Here is a 22,772-nt window from a genome sequence, read left to right on the forward strand (position 1 = left end):
GAGTCTCTTCATTAAGCTGAAAGTATTGCTTGCTTAATAACAAACCCACATAAGCGAGGTGCTGCCCCGTGTTTAAAAACCCTCGGTCAAAAATGGTTGAAAACGCCCTTTTTGTGTTTTGAAACGCACAAAAGGGCAAACAAGCCCGACTGGGATCGCAAAACAGGAAGCGTCCAGATGAGGTTATGTCCAATCCTCCGAAAGGAAAGAACAAATGTTCCAAACACGCAGGGCCACAACAAAGTGAGAGAGAGAGAGAGAGAGAGAGGAAAAAAAAAAAAAAAAAAAAAAGAAAAAGAAAAATGAAACCACTTGTAATAATCAGGGCACGGTACACTGAGGCATACTTGAGTTCCCACAGAAAAAGTAACACTCCGGCCACATGCGACTCCGGAACCAAATGCGGCGCAGCTCAGTCTCTGGCTGACGAGTGCTGTGGTTGGCAATGCGCTCTTGGCAAGTACGCTATGTCAAACTTGTTCATTTGTCTGAAATGGAATCAAACATTAATATCAAAAGTAACTCGGTGCCAACACAACTTTCACAATTGGAACCACTATAGTACTCCTCCGCATTCTAATGACCATAAATTCAATGTGAAAAGCTCACAAATTGATGTTTGATCCCACTTCAACGTGGAAATAAACTTAATTTTCATTGCATCTGCAAGTTTGAAATCTGAAAGGTTTTGGGGTAGGGGAGGGGTGAGCACGGGATTTGGCCGGCACGTCCAGTCGCTTCCTATTAACGCGCCTTTCACATCCTGGCGACTGGGAAGAATGGGCCAGACTGTCAGTTGAAACAAGTCTTGTGAAATGTTTTATCCCTGGATGACCCAATTGGAAACATCGGGGGGAAAAATAAATAAATAAATAAATAAAAATCTGTGTAAACCACGTGGTCCTCGCTGGGCTAAAGACAACACACGCTACGGATGTCCGTTCGATAGGCCGAATGCTGCCCGGTGTGCACTGAGGCCACTCGGGCACAGTCAACAAAGTTGAACCAAAGAAAAAAGCTCGTTTTCTTCAAAAAGCACATTTTCTTGAAACAACACCCATGTATAATACATGAAAAAAGTTTCACAATCCTTACTCGTGTCTCGTCCAAGAGATATTGAATTAGTTGCAGTATCTGTGTCGACCCCAACTTGAGGAAATTTTATTTGAACAAAAGAAAAAAGGATTAAAAAAAAAGCTCGTTTTCTTCAAAAAGAACATTTTTCTTGAAACAACACCCATGTATAATACGTGAAAAAAGTTTCACAATCCTTACTCGTGTCTCGTCCAAGAGATATTGAATTAGTTGCAGTATCTGTGTCGACCCCAACTTGAGGAAATTTTATTTGAACAAAAGAAAAAAGGATTAAAAAAAAAAGCTCGTTTTCTTCAAAAAGAACATTTTTCTTGAAACAACACCCATGTATAATACGTGAAAAAAGTTTCACAATCCTTACTCGTGTCTCGTCCAAGAGATATTGAATTAGTTGCAGTATCTGTGTCGACCCCAACTTGAGGAAATTTTATTTGAACAAAAGAAAAAAGGATTAAAAAAAAGCTTGTTTTCTTCAAAAATCACATTTTCTTGAAACAACACCCATGTATAATACATGAAAAAAGTTTCACAATCCTTACTCGTGTCTCGTCCAAGAGATATTGAATTAGTTGCAGTATCTGCGTCGACCCCAACTTGAGGAAATTTTATTTGAACAAGAGAAAAAAGGATTAAAAAAAAAAAGCTCGTTTTCTTCAAAAAGAACATTTTTCTTGAAACAACACCCATGTATAATACGTGAAAAAAGTTTCACAATCCTTACTCGTGTCTCGTCCAAGAGATATTGAATTAGTTGCAGTATCTGTGTCGACCCCAACTTGAGGAAATTTTATTTGAACAAAAGAAAAAAGGATTAAAAAAAAAAAGCTCGTTTTCTTCAAAAAGAACATTTTTCTTGAAACAACACCCATGTATAATACGTGAAAAAAGTTTCACAATCCTTACTCGTGTCTCGTCCAAGAGATATTGAATTAGTTGCAGTATCTGTGTCGACCCCAACTTGAGGAAATTTTATTTGAACAAAAGAAAAAAGGATTAAAAAAAAAAGCTCGTTTTCTTCAAAAAGAACATTTTTCTTGAAACAACACCCATGTATAATACGTGAAAAAAGTTTCACAATCCTTACTCGTGTCTCGTCCAAGAGATATTGAATTAGTTGCAGTATCTGTGTCGACCCCAACTTGAGGAAATTTTATTTGAACAAAAGAAAAAAGGATTAAAAAAAAAAGCTCGTTTTCTTCAAAAAGAACATTTTTCTTGAAACAACACCATGTATAATACGTGAAAAAAGTTTCACAATCCTTACTCGTGTCTCGTCCAAGAGATATTGAATTAGTTGCAGTATCTGTGTCGACCCCAACTTGAGGAAATTTTATTTGAACAAAAGAAAAAAGGATTAAAAAAAAAAGCTCGTTTTCTTCAAAAAGAACATTTTTCTTGAAACAACACCCATGTATAATACGTGAAAAAAGTTTCACAATCCTTACTCGTGTCTCGTCCAAGAGATATTGAATTAGTTGCAGTATCTGCGTCGACCCCAACTTGAGGAAATTTTATTTGAACAAAAGAAAAAAGGATTAAAAAAAAAAGCTCGTTTTCTTCAAAAAGAACATTTTTCTTGAAACAACACCCATGTATAATACGTGAAAAAAGTTTCACAATCCTTACTCGTGTCTCGTCCAAGAGATATTGAATAGTTGCAGTATCTGCGTCGACCCCAACTTGAGGAAATTTTATTTGAACAAAAGAAAAAAGGATTAAAAAAAAAGCTCGTTTTCTTCAAAAAGAACATTTTTCTTGAAACAACACCATGTATAATACGTGAAAAAAGTTTCACAATCCTTACTCGTGTCTCGTCCAAGATATATTGAATTAGTTGCAGTATCTGCGTCGACCCCAACTTGAGGAAATTTTATTTGAACAAAAGAAAAAAGGATTAAAAAAAAAAGCTCGTTTTCTTCAAAAAGAACATTTTTCTTGAAACAACACCCATGTATAATACGTGAAAAAAGTTTCACAATCCTTACTCGTGTCTCGTCCAAGAGATATTGAATTAGTTGCAGTATCTGCGTCGACCCCAACTTGAGGAAATTTTATTTGAACAAAAGAAAAAAGATTAAAAAAAAAAGCTCGTTTTCTTCAAAAAGAACATTTTTCTTGAAACAACACCCATGTATAATACGTGAAAAAAGTTTCACAATCCTTACTCGTGTCTCGTCCAAGATATATTGAATTAGTTGCAGTATCTGCGTCGACCCCAACTTGAGGAAATTTTATTTGAACAAAAGAAAAAAGGATTAAAAAAAAAAGCTCGTTTTCTTCAAAAAGAACATTTTTCTTGAAACAACACCCATGTATAATACGTGAAAAAAGTTTCACAATCCTTACTCGTGTCTCGTCCAAGAGATATTGAATTAGTTGCAGTATCTGCGTCGAACCCAACTTGAGGAAATTTTATTTGAACAAAAGAAAAAAGGATTAAAAAAAAAAAGCTCGTTTTCTTCAAAAAGAACATTTTTCTTGAAACAACACCCATGTATAATACGTGAAAAAAGTTTCACAATCCTTACTCGTGTCTCGTCCAAGATATATTGAATTAGTTGCAGTATCTGCGTCGACCCCAACTTGAGGAAATTTTATTTGAACAAAAGAAAAAAGGATTAAAAAAAAAAGCTCGTTTTCTTCAAAAAGAACATTTTTCTTGAAACAACACCCATGTATAATACGTGAAAAAAGTTTCACAATCCTTACTCGTGTCTCGTCCAAGAGATATTGAATTAGTTGCAGTATCTGCGTCGAACCCAACTTGAGGAAATTTTATTTGAACAAAAGAAAAAAGGATTAAAAAAAAAGCTCGTTTTCTTCAAAAAGAACATTTTTCTTGAAACAACACCCATGTATAATACGTGAAAAAAGTTTCACAATCCTTACTCGTGTCTCGTCCAAGAGATATTGAATTAGTTGCAGTATCTGTGTCGACCCCAACTTGAGGAAATTTTATTTGAACAAAAGAAAAAAGGATTAAAAAAAAAGCTTGTTTTCTTCAAAAAGAACATTTTTCTTGAAACAACACCCATGTATAATACGTGAAAAAAGTTTCACAATCCTTACTCGTGTCTCGTCCAAGAGATATTGTCTACCTCGACTCGAGTGTGAGCAAGTGAGAGATCGGTGAGGGTGCTGCGGGAAATTTTCTTTGAAAATGACATTATTATGATTATTTTTCCCAATGCAACTATAATGAGCTTCAATTATTTGCTGATTCTTTTGCACGATATTCAATCAAACAAACGGGGCGCTCTCGGACCTCTTAAGTTTCCGCCGGCACGACAATCTCGGTTTACCTCGTAACGGGTAATGCAGTTTGATGTTAAACCACTAAGCGTAAATGTAATCCTTTTTGTAATTACTCGTACAACTACCGCAAAGGGGGGCCCTGTGGAAACTCGGTTGGAAAAGCCCCCAACACATCTAAACCGCCCGTTGGCTCGCAGAGGCCGGGATGATACCGGTGAATCCTACCTGAGGTCGGACCAGGTCCATCCAGTTTCGAGTCACATTTTGGAAGAGAGAAATCTAGAAAGACAGAAGACAGATTCAAACTTGCGATTCGAGCAAACAAAACTCGAGTCACCGTTATTTTGTATTCTTACGTGAGCAGTCTGAACTTCAACGTTCGAGGTAATGACGACCGCCCATTTTGGAGATAAAGCCGACATTGGAAACATTCTCAATACCTTAAATCAATACCTTGAATCAATCGATATATGATTTTTTTGAGGGGGGATGCTATCGGTAGCTCGAGCATGGTGACTAAACAAAGCTGATTTCTAGAATGCTGTTCAAAGAGGACGCTTGAGTACTACTTTAGCCATGCTTATGTTTTATGAATTGATTTCAAGTGTTGCCACTGTGTCACGTGGCAAAAATGTTTGGTATCAGGCATTCTTAATTCCCCGGTGACTCACTAATGAAATCAGAGGTGCAAATCCACTTTTCTTTCTGACTCACTCGTCCACATTCAATCGTGAACGGCCGCGCACAATCGAAGAGGCAACAAACACAGTTGAACTCTTTTCATAAAGAGAAGAGGCAGTTGATATTTTGCAATCCACCACCTTATGAATAAGCACATTTTTTTCCCCCGACGCTGAGACTTGAAAATACGGGACGCAAGATGCAAAATAATGCAGTACGACTGATGTAAGGCGGCAGAGCTTTCCCAACTTCATCTTCAGCTAAATCTCATCCGAGTCAAATGCCGACGCCGTCCGCGCAAAAGCGCCGCGTTTGAATCCGCAGACCGACAAGGGCGTTTCTGGGTCACGTCGGTCGGACGCCGCCGGTTGTGGCGCGAGATAACGGGAGGAAAAGCCACGGATGCGGCCCAGCTTGGGTCTCCTCTGCCTCGGCTTCGCCCGGCTGTCGCTCCAAAAAAGAACAGCGCGGCATATGCGTCGGGATTACGGCAAGGCACCTGTTCACTTCCGCTTATCTTTCATTTTGTACAGCGAGAAGATTTGGAGAACTTTGGTTTTTCCTTGGCAAAAATAAAAGCAGGGGAAGTGACATCACGCGCGATACTGCTCGGTGCCGGAAACGCGCGTGGGCGATCGCGACGCGCTCGTAATCTACGGCGGCAATTTCTGAAAGCCCAAATGGTCGGATGCCGGGTTCGGTCCCCGATCCGACGGCGGGGGGAGGCCGGGCGGCGGCTTGGCCTCTGAAAACCAAAGGAGCGGCGGGGGGGGGGGGGGCAGCGTTCACGCCACACGGATCAAAGGCCGCTGCTGTCTTCAAAGCTAAAGGGGAATGTTGGGCGCACGCTTGAGAGCGACAACCGGCCAGCGCAAAACCGTGCCGGGCCGGCCTGTCTGGAGACGTGTACGGCATCTTTGACAAAGTCATTTTTGTACGGTTTTGGAAAACAAGGCAAAGAAAAAAAAAACAAAACCGATCCAACATGCACGTCCAGCTGCCGCAATTCAATTTGTGGATTCGCTACAACTGGATGACTGAGATTCTACACAGATAAATTAAATAAAACAATTTTTAGCAAGCGAATTCATATTTTTTTTATTGCTGTTGTGATGGTAAATTAAAAGGACTTACCTCTGCTGTTGAGTGATATTGATTGATAAACTGAATGTTAAACCCAAAAGCCGCTTTTGTTTTGAAATAACTTTGAATCAAACCGAGGAGAGCAAAGATCTCCGCAAAGGTAGAGCGGTCAAAAAATGGATTGCTGATAGAATTTTGGTTTTTCTGTTCACTTTGTTGGATATACGGTAATTATTGAATTACAAACATGTAAAGAAATGAATGTTGTGGTTCCACCCCAATTCAATAGATCATTGACGTCATTAAAAGTCACTTTTGAGGAGTCTTGTGCGCCTGATAATTATCTGCAGTTGCTCCTCTATTCAAAATTAAAAACGATTACATACAAATGTACAATGATATTTTCATTTCAAAACTAAAATGTGTTGGAATGCTTTAAGTGCTTCTGATAGTTCTGTTAGCATTTTTGCTAGCACGGTTACCGTCATACCACCAATCGTGGTCATTTTGCTCATCATAATTGTGATAGGAGACCTTCATACCGTTTCAAACAAATGTAACAAAGCCAAAAGTTAATTTGGACAACTGACACTCACACAGAGACTTGCTGAGGCCACAGCCCACCCTGTCTGGCTCCGCCTCTTAAAGGCACAGATGCTACAATATGTGCAGTAGATAGATAGATAGATAAGGAGCATTTTCTCTGATCAGATGTCGAATTTGCAGGAGCAGCACAGACCATCTTCCGCCTGCATCCTATTTTTACGACCCCCCCCCCCGAACCCCTTTCCATTGCCTCACTCAGGCGTCATCCCCCCCCCCCCACCCCCAGCCTTGCCCTTACTTCAGCTCCCCTGGTGTAAGTGAGGTAATGAGGCCCACGTCGCTATCATGGAGCATCTTCCGCCGTAGACAGACGGCTCACCTCCATTTTGGCATTCCTGAATATTCTCATGCAGGCGCCATCTTTTTTTTTTTTGGTGTGTTTTCAAGAACATCGACGCAACCGGAGTCAAACACAAAGCCGGATTGGCCTGCCGTATACGTCAAGTGATTCATTTGCCATTTCAGACAATCGAGCGCACGTGTCGGCATTCAGAAGAAATTTGGAAAGGGCATTGCCCAAAGTTGGCACATATTGAGCAATATAAAACGTCCGTCTTTATTCGGGTCGTCGAAAGATACCCTAAAATGGACAACATCTGGCAAAATATGAATTTGAATGAATACATATATTGACACAGCATTTTCTTTTCACTGAAAACCATGAAGAGGTTCGGCTGCATCCAAATGAGCCCTCCGGCGGGGGCGCATGGACGATATTTTCGATCAATAATTTGGTGGAGGGTCACGTGTTTGCAGAGTGTGCGACCGCCCGTTCGAAAACATTGCGATCGATGGCCGCCGTTTGAAACAGATCTATAATAAATACAACGCGTGAGAAACATCCAAACATCTGAACGGGGAGCGCGGGAGGCTTCCTGGAACCGAAAGCTCGCGCTCACAAACATCTGCGACCTTCGCCGGTCAATAATTCGAGTTAAATGCCGCCAAACCGCCGCGGGCCACGTACGAATGACAGCTTCCTTCAAAGACGGCTGGACGGCGAGGTCGCCGTAGCAACGACAGACGCCGTCCTCCCCGAAATATAAGGTCATATTCTAGCATTTGTGGAGAAATCTTTTTGCCTTGCTTTCATTAAAATTAAAATGACTTCTTGTTCTGCTTTTTCAAGAAATGAAAAGCTCTGCGATTGCAGAAGTGAAAGAAATATTAATTAATATGATATGTCGACGTTCGGCTATCACTGTAACGTGGTAAGGACACATCACGGGTGTTGGGCAATCGGTGGGTGGTGGTCAGCGTTACGGACCCGGCGCGGGTGAGCGTCCAATTTGCGGGCGTTTAAAGGACAAATCGGATTCGACGGGTCAAAGTCCCGAGCCGGAAAAATGGGCGGCTTGTTTTCATTCCGGTTCATCCGAAAAACATTCCATGGTGCAAAAAAAAAAAAAAAAAAAAAAAAAAGGTTGCACAACATTTGTGCTGAAAAAATATCAATGATGTCATTGATGAAATGAATTCAACTAAGGGAACAACTCCTGTTATGTATTCTTATTATACGTTCATATTTTAAAGTGGGAGATTTCAGTGAAACAACATTTATCTGCCACAGCAGGTTTGACATTTTTTTAATCTAATTTTGTTTCCTGACAATTAAAAAAAAAAACAATCAATACAATAGTGTCTGAGGAAGTCACACACTTGAAAAGACAAAAACCCAAAATAACTTCCTCCGCAGACTGTTGTGGCGCTTTTGTGCCCAGCGTGGTTAGCAAGTCAGAGATGGCCGTTACAAGACATTGCGGTGAATACACGATTTAACAAAAGGTTAAAAATAAAACATTTCTTGGGTTACAAGAAAGCCAAGGCGCAACACAGGGGTCAGCGCTTTTGCGACACGGCCGACGCCGATCTGCGAGTCTGACCAACTGCCAATTAGACTGCCCGTTGATAAAAAAAAAAAAAAAAAAACAAAAGGAGTTCGAGCTCACGGAGAGCCAAGAGGGCCACTTTTGCCAGGCGTGGCCCATCCAAACTTGGACTCTGTAATTTGACGGCCGGAGGCTTCTTTATCCCATTCCGGTTGGCTGCGACCCGTTTTGAATGTGTCCCTCCGCTGTGCTTGAATCCGCATGCGTACGAGAGACAGCATTTGTTCAACGCGGAAGAAAATGAAAATGACAAATATCTGCTCGGCGTACGGCGAGAGAGAGCACAGGAAATCCTAAAACTTGAATGTATGACGTGCTGAAATCCACGATCACGTCGGAAACGTCTCACGCAGTCAAAACGGACTTTAAAGGTCAAGTCTCATCCTTATATAGATATTGTAATGAAAAATACATATAACATTATTCACTTCAATGTCTACACGAAAAAATAAATGTGAGCGGAGAGATGCGCAACGTTGCACAAGTGTCATTCGACGACATCCAGGCGGTCGCCATATTGGCTGCATCTTCTGTCCGTGATGTCAGACCGGGACATTCGCCAATGAAAACACGCAATGCACCCAAACTATGGGAGACGAACACGCCCCTTCTGAGACGGAAGCTCATCTTACAATCGAGTGAAGTTACGCTGTTGTTTCCAGCCATATTCAGATGATACGCGATCACGGCCAAACCGCCTCCCCGTCCGATCCACTTCCGCGGCCGGCCGGTGTGGCTCATTTTCGGCGCCGAGGTGACTCATCACGGAGCCGAGCCGTGCTGCTTCAGGGGGTTGTTCGCAGCCGCCGCAGTACGCAATGAACAACACCGTCGAAACGGGGTGCTTTACGGCGTTGTCGTCGCGCACGGATGAGTGCGGCATTGTCCGACGCGCACATCGACACATTTAGCCTGCGCGGATATTTTGTTACGTGATGAGAGACGGATTACGTGGTCCGCCCCAAACAATTATTTGTTTTTAGTAGCTGTGTGTACACCTACCTGTCATTTGGAACCCACGCAATCCATTTTTTTCACGACAAACGGGGTCTCTTGCAAACTTTTGAAGGGTAAATGCATCCTCCCGAGGGTTCGAGCAATGTCCAGCAATGCGACGAGCCGGCATTTTGGCTAACGCGAAGGGACGACGAGCTGCCTTCCCGCAGGTGAAACTAATGGAAACAAACAAGTCCACTTCAGGGCGGGTCTGTCCTCTAGGTCACTTCCTGCTTCTTCTCGAAAACAAATCCCTCGAGAGGATTTTCGTGGCGGGAGTTACAAAAAGCCGTATACGTCAAAATGGTGTTTTGTGGTGAAAAAACGCATGGGTCCATGTCGGCTGTCGTTTTTTCATTAATAAGATACAAAAAAAAAAAAAAAAAAAATCATCCATTTCATGACAGTGGCCATTTAAACAGACGTTAGTGGCCACTGTCCTGCGGCAGGTCCATTTGGGCATTAACGGGACTCAATAAAGCTTCAGACGCTCTGACATCTTGTTCCAGCGTGCATCCGGGAGCGTCTATGCCAATTCAATTCCGCAATGCAGTTTTGCACAATATCGCTACCGCGAGTGCCCGCTAACTTCGTTATACGTTACTCCACAGACCATTCAATGAATAACACACTGCGATGTATATTTTTAGTTGCACCTTGCGACTCACTCCGCGGCGCTACAAAACATTGGACGGAGGTCGAGGTGAAGCTGGAATTCGGCAACCGGATGGCGGCCGAAGACGGTGAAGGGAAATCGCAAAGATTTTGCGGCGGTTCTCGGGCGCACTTTCGCCAATGAGCGTTCGGGCACTCGCTTTGTGGTCGCCGCTCGCCCCCTCGTCTCAGGGAAATGAGGCGGCTTTCAGATCTTGCTTAATCCCGCAAATTGCTGTCAATTTATATCAATAAAAATGTCAGCCTGAGCTGTTCTGGGATTTTGGTTCTTTGGAGGGTTAGAGAAATTCAGCAGTCTGAGACCGAGATGAAGCTCATTTCCGACCAACGTCACAATTCTTTCGAGGGCCGCTCAGAATTATCCATTCGGATGAGGCGAATTAGAAGCCGTCGCCGCTTGAAAAACGCAAACCACGAACCTTGCTTTGTTCCGCTGAAAATGTCAACCGTCACCCGACGTCGCCTTCGCTTTACCTTGCAGGTGAAAATCTCCATTACTCAACCACTCAACTTTCACTTAAGGTCTGCTTGCTGGAGGAGGCTAAAAAGCTGCCGTGTTGCCTTCACTAACAAAACAAAACAAAAAAAAAAAGCAGCGCCAAAGTGCCCGCAGGTCTCGAGAAAAACACAACACACTTCCACAAATGACAGACTTGGCATCAATGAGGATGAGCAGCTTTGAGACGAGATTTTTGGATGCCACAGCCTGCCAACAATCACGTTGGTTGCGTGCTGGACAAATAATGGGAAGTTGGATAGATATGATCTATCTATCTATCTATCTATCTATCTATGTCTGACCGTCCATCCATCCATCCATCCATGTCCGTCCATCTATGTGCGTCCGTCCGTCCATCTATGTCTGACCGTCTGTCCATCCGTCCATCTATGTCCATCCATGTCCGTCCATGTCCGTCTATCTCTTTCTCTCTCTCTCCGTCCGTCATCCATCTATGTCCATCTGTCCGTCCATCTATGTCCGTCTGTCCATGTCCATCTATCTATCTCTTTCTCTCTCTCCATCCGTCCATGTCCCTCCGTCCGTCCATCTATGTCCGTCCATCCGTCCGTCCGTCGATCTGTCTGTCCATCCATGTCCGTCTATCTATCTCTTTATCTCTCTCCATCTGTCCATCTCCCTCCATCCATCCATCGATGTCCGTCCATCTATCTATCTATCTATCTATCTATCTATCTATCTATCTATCTATCTATCTATCTATCTATCTATCTATCTATCTATCTATCTATCTATCTATCTTTCTCTCCCTCTCCGTCTGTCCATCTCCGTCCATCCCCCTCCGTCCGACCAACTATGTCCGTCCATCTATCTATCTATCTATCTATCTATCTATCTATCTATCTATCTATCTATCTATCTATCTATCTATCTATCTATCTATCTATCTATCTATCTATCTATCTATCTATCTATCTATCTCTCAACTCTTGTAAAACATTCAGAAATCAGTCAAAAGATTGTAACGCAAGTGTCGTGGAATAAATTGTTGGCTTTCACAAAACCGGGGTGGGATCTCTTCTCTCTCACTCTTGACAATCGCAACGTGAATCGAAAATATTGCCAAGTGATGACGCGTCATGACAGAAATGCTCAACGGCTATCTTGTCGGGACATTCACACGTCAAGTAAATGCCAGACGGATTTGACGGCGTGCGCTCAGCTCGGATATGGATCTGGTTGGTATTGTAGTTAAAACAACATACAGTAAGGCGGCACAGTGGAGCAACTGGAAAGCGTTGGCCTCACAGTTCTGAGTCCTGGGTTCGATCCCGGACCCACCTGTGTGGCCTTTGCATGCTCTCCCCGTGCCCGGGCACTCCGGTTTCCTCCCAAATCCCAAAAACTTGCAACCTTGATTGGACACTCGAAATTGCCCTCTAGGTGTGATTGTGAGTGCGGCTGTTTGTCTCTTGTGAGGACAGGCGGCAAATAAAATGGATGGACGGATGGCTGTGGGAAGAAGCCAACCGACTCTGAGTCGAGAGTCGACCCCAACGCCCCTCAACTGCTCTACGATTGGCTGGCAACCAGTTCAGGGTGTACCCCGCCTCCTGCCCGTTGACAGCTGGGATAGGCTCCAGCACTCCCCGCGACACTTGTGTGGATAAGTGGCAAAGATAATGGATGGATGGACATCAAGTCACTCACATTTGAAAAATGTACGGCTGTGGTCAGTCATGCCCGCAGATATAAAATTGTGGGTGTGTGTTCTGTTTGTAATTATATGAGTGTACCCCTTTAAGAGCGGAGGGGGGGCGGTGTCAAGTAGGCTGAGCAGCAGCTTGTTCTGCGTTAAAATTTTTTTAAAAAAGACGTCAGGCTGTAGTTCACTTAGAGGGAACATTGATCAAAACGACACAAAATAAGCGACGCGTTTCAATATCGATGTATTTCTACTCGTAACGAATTTTACGCGTGTGATTTTTCCGTGCTCGGCTGTGCAGATTTGCGAGTGCGACGGCGCAAATCTCAGTGGCTGGGACATACATTTAAGAAGCATGCCGCATATCAATGCAATCCAATAACGTCGATCATTTATCCAAATGAAACTGAAAAAAAAACAGAAATGGCTGGACACGAACTGCAGCGAGCGGAGCGGAGAGCACTTTGCGCGACGATAGAGTTGAATACCGTCTGAGGAGATCGATAGCATGTCTGCATGCATGAACGAAGACTATCAGCTTACAGGACGGAGCAAGAGTTGAATTAAAAGTGTATTCAAGACTTTGACTGAATGAGCGCGCGCGCATTTCATTTTGCGCTTTCCCTCTCGGCCGTCATTATTTGAGCAACGAGCGCGAGCGGCGGACGGAATTGGAACAAGCAACCGCTTTTGGATTTGGTGCTATTTTCTCTTCGACCAAATATGTTTTCCTTGCATTCTCTCCATAATAGTCTTCTTTCAATACACATTCATCCCTCCATTGCCAATCCGTCACTGCTTTTGCCGCTATTCAAACATCCAAACGGCCCAAATTAATTTTTCAGCCATCTTCGCTGTCTGATAAAACACAGATTCAGGAAGAAAAAAGGAAAAATGAGGATGGATGTGAGCACTTTGCAAGCAAAAACCCATTTACCAAATATCCACATATTTTATAATTAATTTGTAAAACAGTGAAACTAAAAAAAAAAAAAAAAAAAAACAATATGGAAAAAAAGAGCTAGATAAGACAATCTAGTTTCAAAATAGCATTTAAGTTGTCCATTACCAAAGTGCGTAAAAAATATTTTGGTCATCACAAATCAACATAAGGAAAAAGTTGTATAAAATTCATATTGCTGGTCTAATGAATTTGTTCATTAGGTTATGGACAGACAGCATCGCATCTCCGCTCTTTGCGGAAGATGTGCTTCTGTTGGCGTCGTCAAGCCGTGACCTTCTGCTCTCACTGGACCCATTCGCAGCCGAGTGCGAAGCGGCCGGGATGAGAATCAGCACCTCCAAATCCGAGACTACGGTCCTCGGTCGGAAAAGGTTGCCGTGGCTTCTCCGGGTCGGGGATGAGATCCTTCCCCAAGTGGAGGAGTTCAAGTATCTTGGGGTCTTGTTCACGAGTGAGGGAAGAATGGAACCGACGGATCGGTGCGGCGGCTGCAGTGATGCGGACTTTGTATCGGTCCGTTGTGGTCGAGTCCTAAGGCGAAGCTCTCAATTTACCAGTCGATCGACGTTCCTACCCTCACCTATGGGCACGAGCTGCGGGTCGTGACCGAAAGAACGAGATCCCGGATGCAAGGGGCCGAAATGAGTTTCCTCCGCAGGGTGTCCGGGTTCTCCCTCAGAGAGAGGGTGAGAAGCTCGGTCATCCGGGAGGGGCTCAGTGTCGAGCCGCTGCTCCTCCGCATTGAGAGGAGCCAGACGAGGCGGCTGGGGCATCTGATCCGGATGCCTAGCGGACGCCTCTCTGGTGAGGTGTTCCGGGCGCGTCCCACCGGAAAGAGACCCCGAGGTCGACCCAGGACACGCCGGAGAGACTACGTCTCTCGGCTGGCCTGGGAACGCCTCGGGATCCCTCCGGAAGAGCTGGAAGAAGTGGCTCGGGAAAGGGAAGTCTGGGTATCCCCGCTGAAGCTACTTCCCCCGCGACCCGACCAGGAAAAGCGACAGATAACGGATGGATGGTATGGAGAGAGCACCTTTTATCAAACGAGAGTTCAATATGCATATTTACTCAAGGAGAAAGTCTCCTGCATGCAAAATATCACATGACGAGCGTGAATGTTCTGCGTTTGTGCAAGTGTGACGATGGCGAGAAGCAGAAATCGGCGGCGCCGGGCAGGCCGGCAGGCTACGTTCTGGTGGTCTTCGTCTTGTGGGGGCAGCGTCCCAAGCCCACGAAAAAAAAAACACCTTTTACAAAACTCCTCTCAATGACAGCGTCAAGTGGAGGTTAAAGGTTAAGATCGCAACGTACGTAGTTAAGCGCAGTTAGTCACATCGCAGCGACCTGCGCAATCTTGGTGTCTTGACATAATGTAAATGAATTGTAATATTGATAAAGTGACCAGCAGAGGGGGCCTGCTTGGACAAGCTATGAAGACGAACAAATGGATGCACACCGCCAGGGTTACTTCAATTTTTAAGAGGGACAAACTTCAGGTGCATACTGTACAACGTGTTCTGTCTGCTTCAACGAATGCTCCCAGATATGGAAATACTAACACACACGTCAAAACAGCTCTATAATAACAAGAAATGAATCGTGTTAGGAATGCGCTAATGTCTTCACAGTTATAACAGGGCACAAAAATGATAACTGCTAACTGCTAGTTCATTAAAATACAGCTAGAAATACAAATAACTGTGTCTTTTTGTGCACTACTAAATGTAATTTTTTTCTAGAGAGGGGAAAATACAATCGTGTGCCATTTTTCACCTTTTTTTTTTTTTAACATACATTATAGATAATTTTTTTTTTCCACCCAATCTCTTGACGACTTTCTTTCGGCTTGTCCCGTTCGGGGTTCGCCACAGCGTGTCGTATTCATTTGGCACCATCAGGGGGAGTCGAGGCCCCGGTCAGAAACAAACTCGCGACCGATCCTCGAACCACCCAGTTGGGAGACGAATGACGAAGTAATCGCGCTTTTGCAGCGCCGCACGATAACGTTCAGACGCCAGTGATGGATTGATGTCAATTAATTATGCATATTTTAATCAGGAAATGTCGGGAGAAGCGATAGATACAGTGCACTTGCTTGCCACTTCATTAGGAACACCTCCACAAACCAGTGAAAATCTTTTTTTTTTTTCAGTGTGTTTGGAAAAGCATTTGAGATCTCGAAATTTCCTGCCTGAAATTTGCGAAAATCAGATTTCATGTCATGGAAACATCTTAATTAGACGGGACCACAATTTGTGAAAATCAGATTTCATGTCATGGAAACATCTTAATTAGACGGGACCACACCATTGGAACGACACCGATGCCTGGTGGATGGCGGTGTCCACGCACGTCTCGTGAGTTCGTGTTTATTATTATCAATGTATCGACGAGCCCTCCAATCACCGTGAGACGTGTTGACACTTTGCTTTCCTCGACGTGAGAATCTCGTGGCGTGACGCATTCAAGTGCAGCGCGACCGACGCTCACAAGCAAAACACTTTTAAGGGGCAATTGCTGCAGTAGCGGTCCGAACAGTGTGAAGAGGCCCGTTTTTGGTGTCGCTTGCATCTTGATTTTCCCAAAGTGTGCCTGATATTGTGGAGGAGCTACTCAAGCGAGAAAAAAAAAAAAAAAAAAAAACAATAATAATAAATAGATGATTCGAGCTGGGCGCGATGATGTCAGGCCCCCATAAAAGGTGTTTACGTTCGGATGCATTGTTGCGGAGGGCCCAGCTATGCAGCTTTTTCGGACGAGGGTGGCATCGCGTCAGAAAGGCCCATTTATGCGCGATACCGAGCCGGGAGGATGAAATCATCCTCCGGGCCGGGATCGAGGACTTCGTCTCGGACGTAGAAAGGTGCAGCCGAGCCTCTGCGTGCACGCCTGATGGCTCTCCGGCTCCAAATGCATAAATTCGTCTTCAATGCTTTTTGCGTGACAATTCATACGTGCAACGCTCAAGCGTTTCGCAGGTGGACGTCGAACGGCAGGTCAGTCGTGCCCCCCTTTTCCTCCCCGCCCGCTCCGAACCGGACTCGCCCCTTCCTGACTTACCGGATTTGAAAAACGCCGCTACGTCTGGAGCGTCCTTCGCAGCCTCGTCCAGCCCCTCCGCCGCGCTCATGGCTGCACCCCCCCCCCCCTCCCCGACACACAAAAATTAAAATATAAAAAATATATATCCACAAAGCGGAGCGAGCGGTTCGGCGTTGGCTCCCGTCGCGCGGGCGAGCTGGAAGCGTTCACGGGAGCAGAAGCGACCGTCGAATCGGCGCTCCCCTCATTGAGCCAGAGACCTCCTCCTCCATTTTGACACGACGAGCGAGAAATCCTCACCACCGAGTGGCGGCGCTCGAGAGCTCGACGGTGGAAAACGATGGAGGGAGGGAGGGAGGGACGGCTGATACTGGAGAGAGAGAGAGAGAGAGAGAGAGAGAGATGGGGTTTAAAAAAAAAAAAAAGATTGGGGGGTGGGATATCCTGGGATTCCGTTTGTGGAGGAGGTGTGGTTGGTGCATTGTGCGCCGCTTTGGATTGACCCCCCCCCCCCCCGCCCACGTCACTGCGGTGCTGATGCGGCCCGCGAGGGGAGCGCCACGGCTGTCGTGGCCTCGCACGGAATCGAACCCACGCGATGAGCTCACTCGCCCCATCCGCCTCTCCGCTTCCTGGCGACTCTTCCTCGGATTTTGAGGGTGCTTCACGGTGCACTGCCCCCACCTAGCGGACAACTACGGCACCCCACCACAAACCAACTCCTGGATTCATCGACAAAATAAAAAGTTTTCCTTGAACACGCTCCTTCCTACAAAATATATTTGCAAATATTATGAAGTGATGAATAATTTCTGCTCTCCCATGAAAGTATTTTTAAGTGAATATTTCAAATAATTTATGACGCATGCGCAGCATAACAAAATAACTCACCCTGATTTGAGTTATATTTAATCAGATCGTGCAGAAAAATTGTCATTTCACTTATCATTACGCAAATCAATTTTCTTGAAGTGAGTGAAGCTGCCCTCCCCCCTTAACTTGCATTACCATGGCAACCACCGCTAACAAACCGGCCGCGCGTCGAAAGAGCGGCCGGTGATTTGAAGAAACCTTCGTCAAATCCGTCCCGCGTCGCCGACGCACGAGGCATGGCGTCCACGTCGCGTCTCGCCAAAGTCAGCCACAGGAACAGAAGCAGCCAGGCAGCCGGCCCTGCGGAGTCCCTCAAGGAACTGCAGGTACGATTACCGCTCATGAACGGAGGCCTTGGAATTCGATTTGGCTCGATTGGAGCACGCCAAGAAGCTCGCATAAGCGTGGAGGGAATAAAAACCTTATGGAATATGATATGAGCCTTCACATGTGTAAATTGCTTATGGATTTCCTCCCTATATGTGTCCACTATTTACACTTGTTCATATTGTATTTTTTTTTTTTTTTTTTTTTTTACGCATATATGCAAACTCCAAATCAAGACGGTCTTGAACCGGTGGACGCATTGTATGTATTTCTTTCGGCTTGTCCCGTTAGGGGTCGCCTCAGCGCGTCATATCGGATCAACGCACACATTTGTTTGGCACAGTTTCCCATGGTTTGTCCTTCGTCATTGTCAGCATTTTTTTTTTAAAGTACAAAAATCATAAAACACAAACAATGATGCTTGAAGGACTTTTGTGTGTGCAAAACACGTCCCGAGTGTGTTCGAAATCATCGCTACTTTCTTTTTCCATCGTAGTTGTCTGCATTATATTATGTATGACTTCCATAAGTTATTTCTTGCCACGGACTAACGAGGAACACGAAACAAATCTTTGTTTTATTTTCTTCATGCTTGGATTGGATATCAATTTAACATGTGGGTACCCGCAAATAAACCAAGCAAAAATCTATCTATCTATCTATCTATATCTATCTATCTATCTATCATCTATCTATCTATCTATCTATCTATCTATCTATCTATCTATCTATCTATCTATCTATCTATCTATCTATCTATCTATCTATCTATCTATCTATCTATCTATCTATCTATCTATCTATCTACTTACCTACCTATCAGGTCACAATTAAGGTCAGAATGGAACCCACAACCTCATAAGTGAGGCGTTTGTGTTTATGCCAGCCAAATGCTTGTCCTCCAATATAAAATGAATTTCGATTCATGTCTAGTTTTCCTGTGAGTTTCGTCCTTGTTTGGGGCAACAACGACAACCTTTTGCCCTTGAGCCTCTTAGCGGCGATAACGAATAGCTGCTGGGTGCACTGCCATTATTTGTCCGCTAGAGGGAAGCATCGTTACAGTGTACTGCAATTGCCAAGTCATAGAAAAATTGAGGAATTCAATGATGAAATAAAAAGAAAAAAGATTATTGGGAAATATGAAAGGGGTCATATTTACTGTTTCAGGGAGTATGACTATGGACAATCATCATTAAAACAAGTATTTTCTCATGAAATTTTACTTGTATGATTGACGTTTCTTCTGATTATTTTTTTTTTGTTTAAAGAATATTCATGTGTTTATGTAATCCATAAGAGTGCAAAAGGCAATTAACTACTGCAGATATGTGTTAGGTTCATCGGATGAAGTCGTCCGTAATGATAATTTCCCACATTTTCATCGAAAACATACGCAACTTTCAATATTTTAGTTCAAAATTAAAATAATTTCAAATAACACTAATATGATATTCAGAATATTTTTACAGAAAATAAATGATTTTTTTTCAAAAGTGTTTTTCTGCGAAATAATAATTTTTTTCTCTTCGACAGCATTTCACTTATTTTAAATGATTGCTGCTTTGATATTCTCCGTGTGGCAAGTTCGGTTTCCGATGCAGAATATTCATTTTCGTCAGACGTCAAATAATCCAATCTGAAATCGTTCAGAGCGGCAACAAACCGGTCGTCATTCCCTATTTTTATTTTTTTTTTTTTTTAATCATTTGCGGCACGAGAATGTCTTTGTGATCGGTTGAACCGGGGAACGACCCGATCAAATCATTCAATTTATTCGTAGTTTCTGAAAAAAAAGTCGGAACCTTGAGTGGAGATTGACGTTGTCCCTCTTTCTCATCCTGAAATCTGAATTGTTATCGTGCATTTCTCGCTTTTATAAAGGCAGTTCTTGAATGGCACCCTTGTCACGGAGCGCATTTCATTTTGCAGGCGGATTGCGAGTTGAACTCCAGGACCTTTTGGGCTCTCTGATTGGCCGCGGAGAGAAGCGTGCCTCGCTCCCCTTTCCCTCCCCTCTCAAGTCTTCCCGCAAGATGCAAAATTCACAGCCAAGTCTCCCGTTTCACGGCAGCTCGCGAGCTGACACGTGCATATTGAAAAATCACTCGTGGCGTATTGAATAATTGATGATATAACTGCTTTTAAATGCAAAACTCGGCAAGGATAACTATATTCCCCCCCCCCCACTTCAATATACTTAAAAGCCATCAGCTGGATTCACGCCGTGCCGCTCATCTTCTCGATGCCACAAAACAAAAACAAATGCAATTTATTATTCATCGGTGGGAGGTTGACGTGTGTGTGTGCGTTTCTTTGAGGGCATAAATCTTTTTTTTTCTTTTTTTTTTTTTTTTTTTTGCACAATTTACTTTTGGAGGCACTTCCAATTTCCTGGCGCCAGATTTACGGAGAATCGACTTCATGTCGATGCAGGGCTCACGATATGTTGTCAGTCGATTCATGGAAGTTGTCGCCACGATAATATGACGGATGGTGATGTAAATATGACTTTTCACATGCGATGTTCGGGATTCTCACAACTGCAAACGCATCCGTTTTTAAAGCAGACCAAAAAATAAAAAATAAAAGATGGCATTTTGTTGGACTGTTTATATTGCACCGTTAAAGGGAGCAAGACATTTTCAACACTCGATTGGCCACTAATTCGTCAAAATAGGAGCCACACTCGAGCACTGACCCATTGTTTGAGTTATCCATCCGTTTCCTGACCCGCTTATCCTCACAAGCAGGCCCTCATTGGGCGGGAGGTACACCCTGGACTGGTTGCCAGTCGCATTCACACCTTTAGGCCATTTAGAGTCTTCAATAAACCTCCCATGCATGTTTTTTTTTTTTTTTTGGGGGGGGGGGTGAGAGGAAACCGGAATCTTCTCAGGTTTTTGGGTTTAAAACCAAAACATGCAAATTCCATACAGAGATTCGAAACCCCGGTCCTCACTACTGTGAGGCAGACGCTTGAACCACTTGGCCACTGTTCTGCTTCGTCAAGATGGGTGAAAAAATATTAAATGGACCAAATCGAGACGTCGGCGGTTTCTGCCTGACTGACGATGCGATGCAGAATTACTGTACATCAGAATGCACAAAATTATCCATCCGTCCATTTTCTTAGCCGCTTATCCTCACGAGGGTCGCTGGGAGTGCTGAGGACTTGACTGCCAAACCAAAATTTACAACACGTTCATGTGGTATTTGGAGACTTGGATTGCAATTGCATAGATGAATAATGCAATTAATCATACTTATGAGTCAGAATTCACTTCCTAATCCATCCATTTTCCATGCCGATCATCCTCACGAGGGTCGCGGGAGTACTGGAGTCTACCCCAGCTGTCAATGGGCAGGAAGCGGCGTACGACCAACAGCCGCACTCACAATCATACCTCGGGGCAATTTAATGTGGGACGTGGGAGGAAACCGGAGTGCCCACCCGGAGAAAAGCCACACGGGCACGGGGAGAACTTGCAAACTCCGCACAGGCGGGGCCGGAATCGAACCCGGGACCGCAGAACTGTGAGGTTTCCTCCCGCATCCCCGGAAATACGCCTTCACTGCAGGCTCGAAACAGCCCTGTCGGTGTGATTGGTTGTCTGACTCCACGTGCCTCGCGATTGGCTGGCAACCAGTCGAGGGTGTGCCCCGCCTCCTCCCCGATGACAGCTGGGATCGGCTCCGGCTTTCCCGTGAGCCCTTGTGAGGATAAGCGGCTAAGAAAATGGCTGGACGGATCACCCTCTGCAAGACAAGCATCGCTACTCGAGTCCGCCCAGCGGATCGGTCTCCATCTCCGGCGCCACAGCTGCTCATCCTTACAACTTTGTCCTCCGACTCATTTTCTGTTGTGTTCCATGTAAGGCGAGAGCCGGAGCACGATAATTACCCGGCGGACAGCCGGTCACCTTACACCGCATTACGGTGTTCGCAGTGGCTCCATCGGAGCAACACAGATAATTTCAGGGTAGCGAGCGGCAGATAATGAGACAGCTGATTGCCGGCGTCGGCGCTTGTTCGCCGTCTCGTCTTTGTTGGCTGGCCTAATTCTCCGCCGGCCTGAAAAACGAAGCCAATTAAGAGGGTGGGCCGACTGGCAAAGAAATGTCAGTGCGAAAGGGCAACGGCGATGCCGCATCCAGAATATCAAAGCGAGGTAAGTTCCACCCAGGTTGCTCGCGAGGTTTCCGACGGCTTGGCTTCTCGTGTCCGATGCGATCTTTTTGTCTTGTCTACGTCTTGTCTGTAACCACTTGTAACTCCGCAGATTTGCATTATTATTATTATTATTATTATTATTATGGAGTCTCACGCCGGATTTAGACTGCTGGTGCAAGTGCCCGATTCTTTTTTTTTTTGACGTTATTTAGATGTGCGGGACTTTTCAAGTGACGTGAAACACCAAGCACATGCAAATTGTTTGTTTTCCATCCATCCAAACGTTTTCTACCGCTTGTCCGGGTCGGGTCGCGGGGGAAGTAGCGTCAGCGGGGATGCCCGGACTTCCCTTTCCCCAGCCACTTCTTCCAGCTCTTCCGGAGGGATCCCGAGGCGTTCCCAGGCCGGCCGAGAGACGTAGTCTCTCCGGCGTGTCCCGGGTCGTCCTCGGGGTCTCGTGCCCGGAACACCTCACCAGGGATGCCCCAGCCACCTCATCTGGCTCGCCTCAATGCTGAGGAGCAGCGGCTCGACACCGGTTGACCGAGCTTCTCACCCCTCTGTAAGGGAGAGGCCGGACACCCTGCCGAGGAAACTCACTTCGGCCGCTTCCATTTGTTTTCCTCGAGGATAAAACGTCATTCAAAGGAGAGCATCCATCTTTAATCGACTACCCTTATAGAAAGAATCCAGTAGAAGAATTTTAGTATCTTAATCAACTACAGCGTGCCTCATGGGACGCATGGGGGGGGGGGGGGGTCACCGCCAATCACGCGTCTGATTTTATATGGTTAGAATCGGTATGTCGCATCTGTTAATTTGAATTTTAAAGAAAAGATCTCAAGCGGCATAAGTCGACTGGATGTGAAAATTGCCGCTCGTCTGTCTCGTAAACAAAGACGCGAACGCAGGTGACGGTCGGGGGGGGGGGGGGGGGGTGTGCAGGGT

At 44.8% G+C, this 22,772-nt stretch overlaps 2 protein-coding genes across 2 annotated transcripts in view; one reads left to right on the forward strand and one right to left on the reverse strand.

The window, feature by feature from the left end:
* triob (trio Rho guanine nucleotide exchange factor b) overlaps nucleotides 1-16,746 on the reverse strand; it is a 96,758-nt gene extending 80,012 nt beyond the window's left edge. Inside the window, 2 exon segments of the mRNA XM_061818949.1 lie at nucleotides 4,576-4,629; nucleotides 16,470-16,746. Coding sequence (XP_061674933.1) covers nucleotides 4,576-4,629; nucleotides 16,470-16,539 — 124 coding nt within the window. The 5' untranslated portion in view covers nucleotides 16,540-16,746.
* Nucleotides 16,747-17,541: 795 nt separating this feature from the next.
* The window catches only part of dnah5 (dynein, axonemal, heavy chain 5), a 73,562-nt gene continuing 68,331 nt past the window's right edge, over nucleotides 17,542-22,772 (forward strand). Inside the window, exon 1 of the mRNA XM_061819587.1 lies at nucleotides 17,542-17,650. Within this exon, the coding sequence (XP_061675571.1) occupies nucleotides 17,561-17,650 (90 nt within the window). The 5' untranslated portion in view covers nucleotides 17,542-17,560. The remainder of the gene's footprint in view (nucleotides 17,651-22,772) is intronic.

Source organism: Syngnathoides biaculeatus, chromosome 5 (genome assembly GCF_019802595.1).
Source record: "Syngnathoides biaculeatus isolate LvHL_M chromosome 5, ASM1980259v1, whole genome shotgun sequence".
In the NCBI taxonomy this organism is placed as follows: Eukaryota; Metazoa; Chordata; class Actinopteri; order Syngnathiformes; family Syngnathidae; genus Syngnathoides; species Syngnathoides biaculeatus.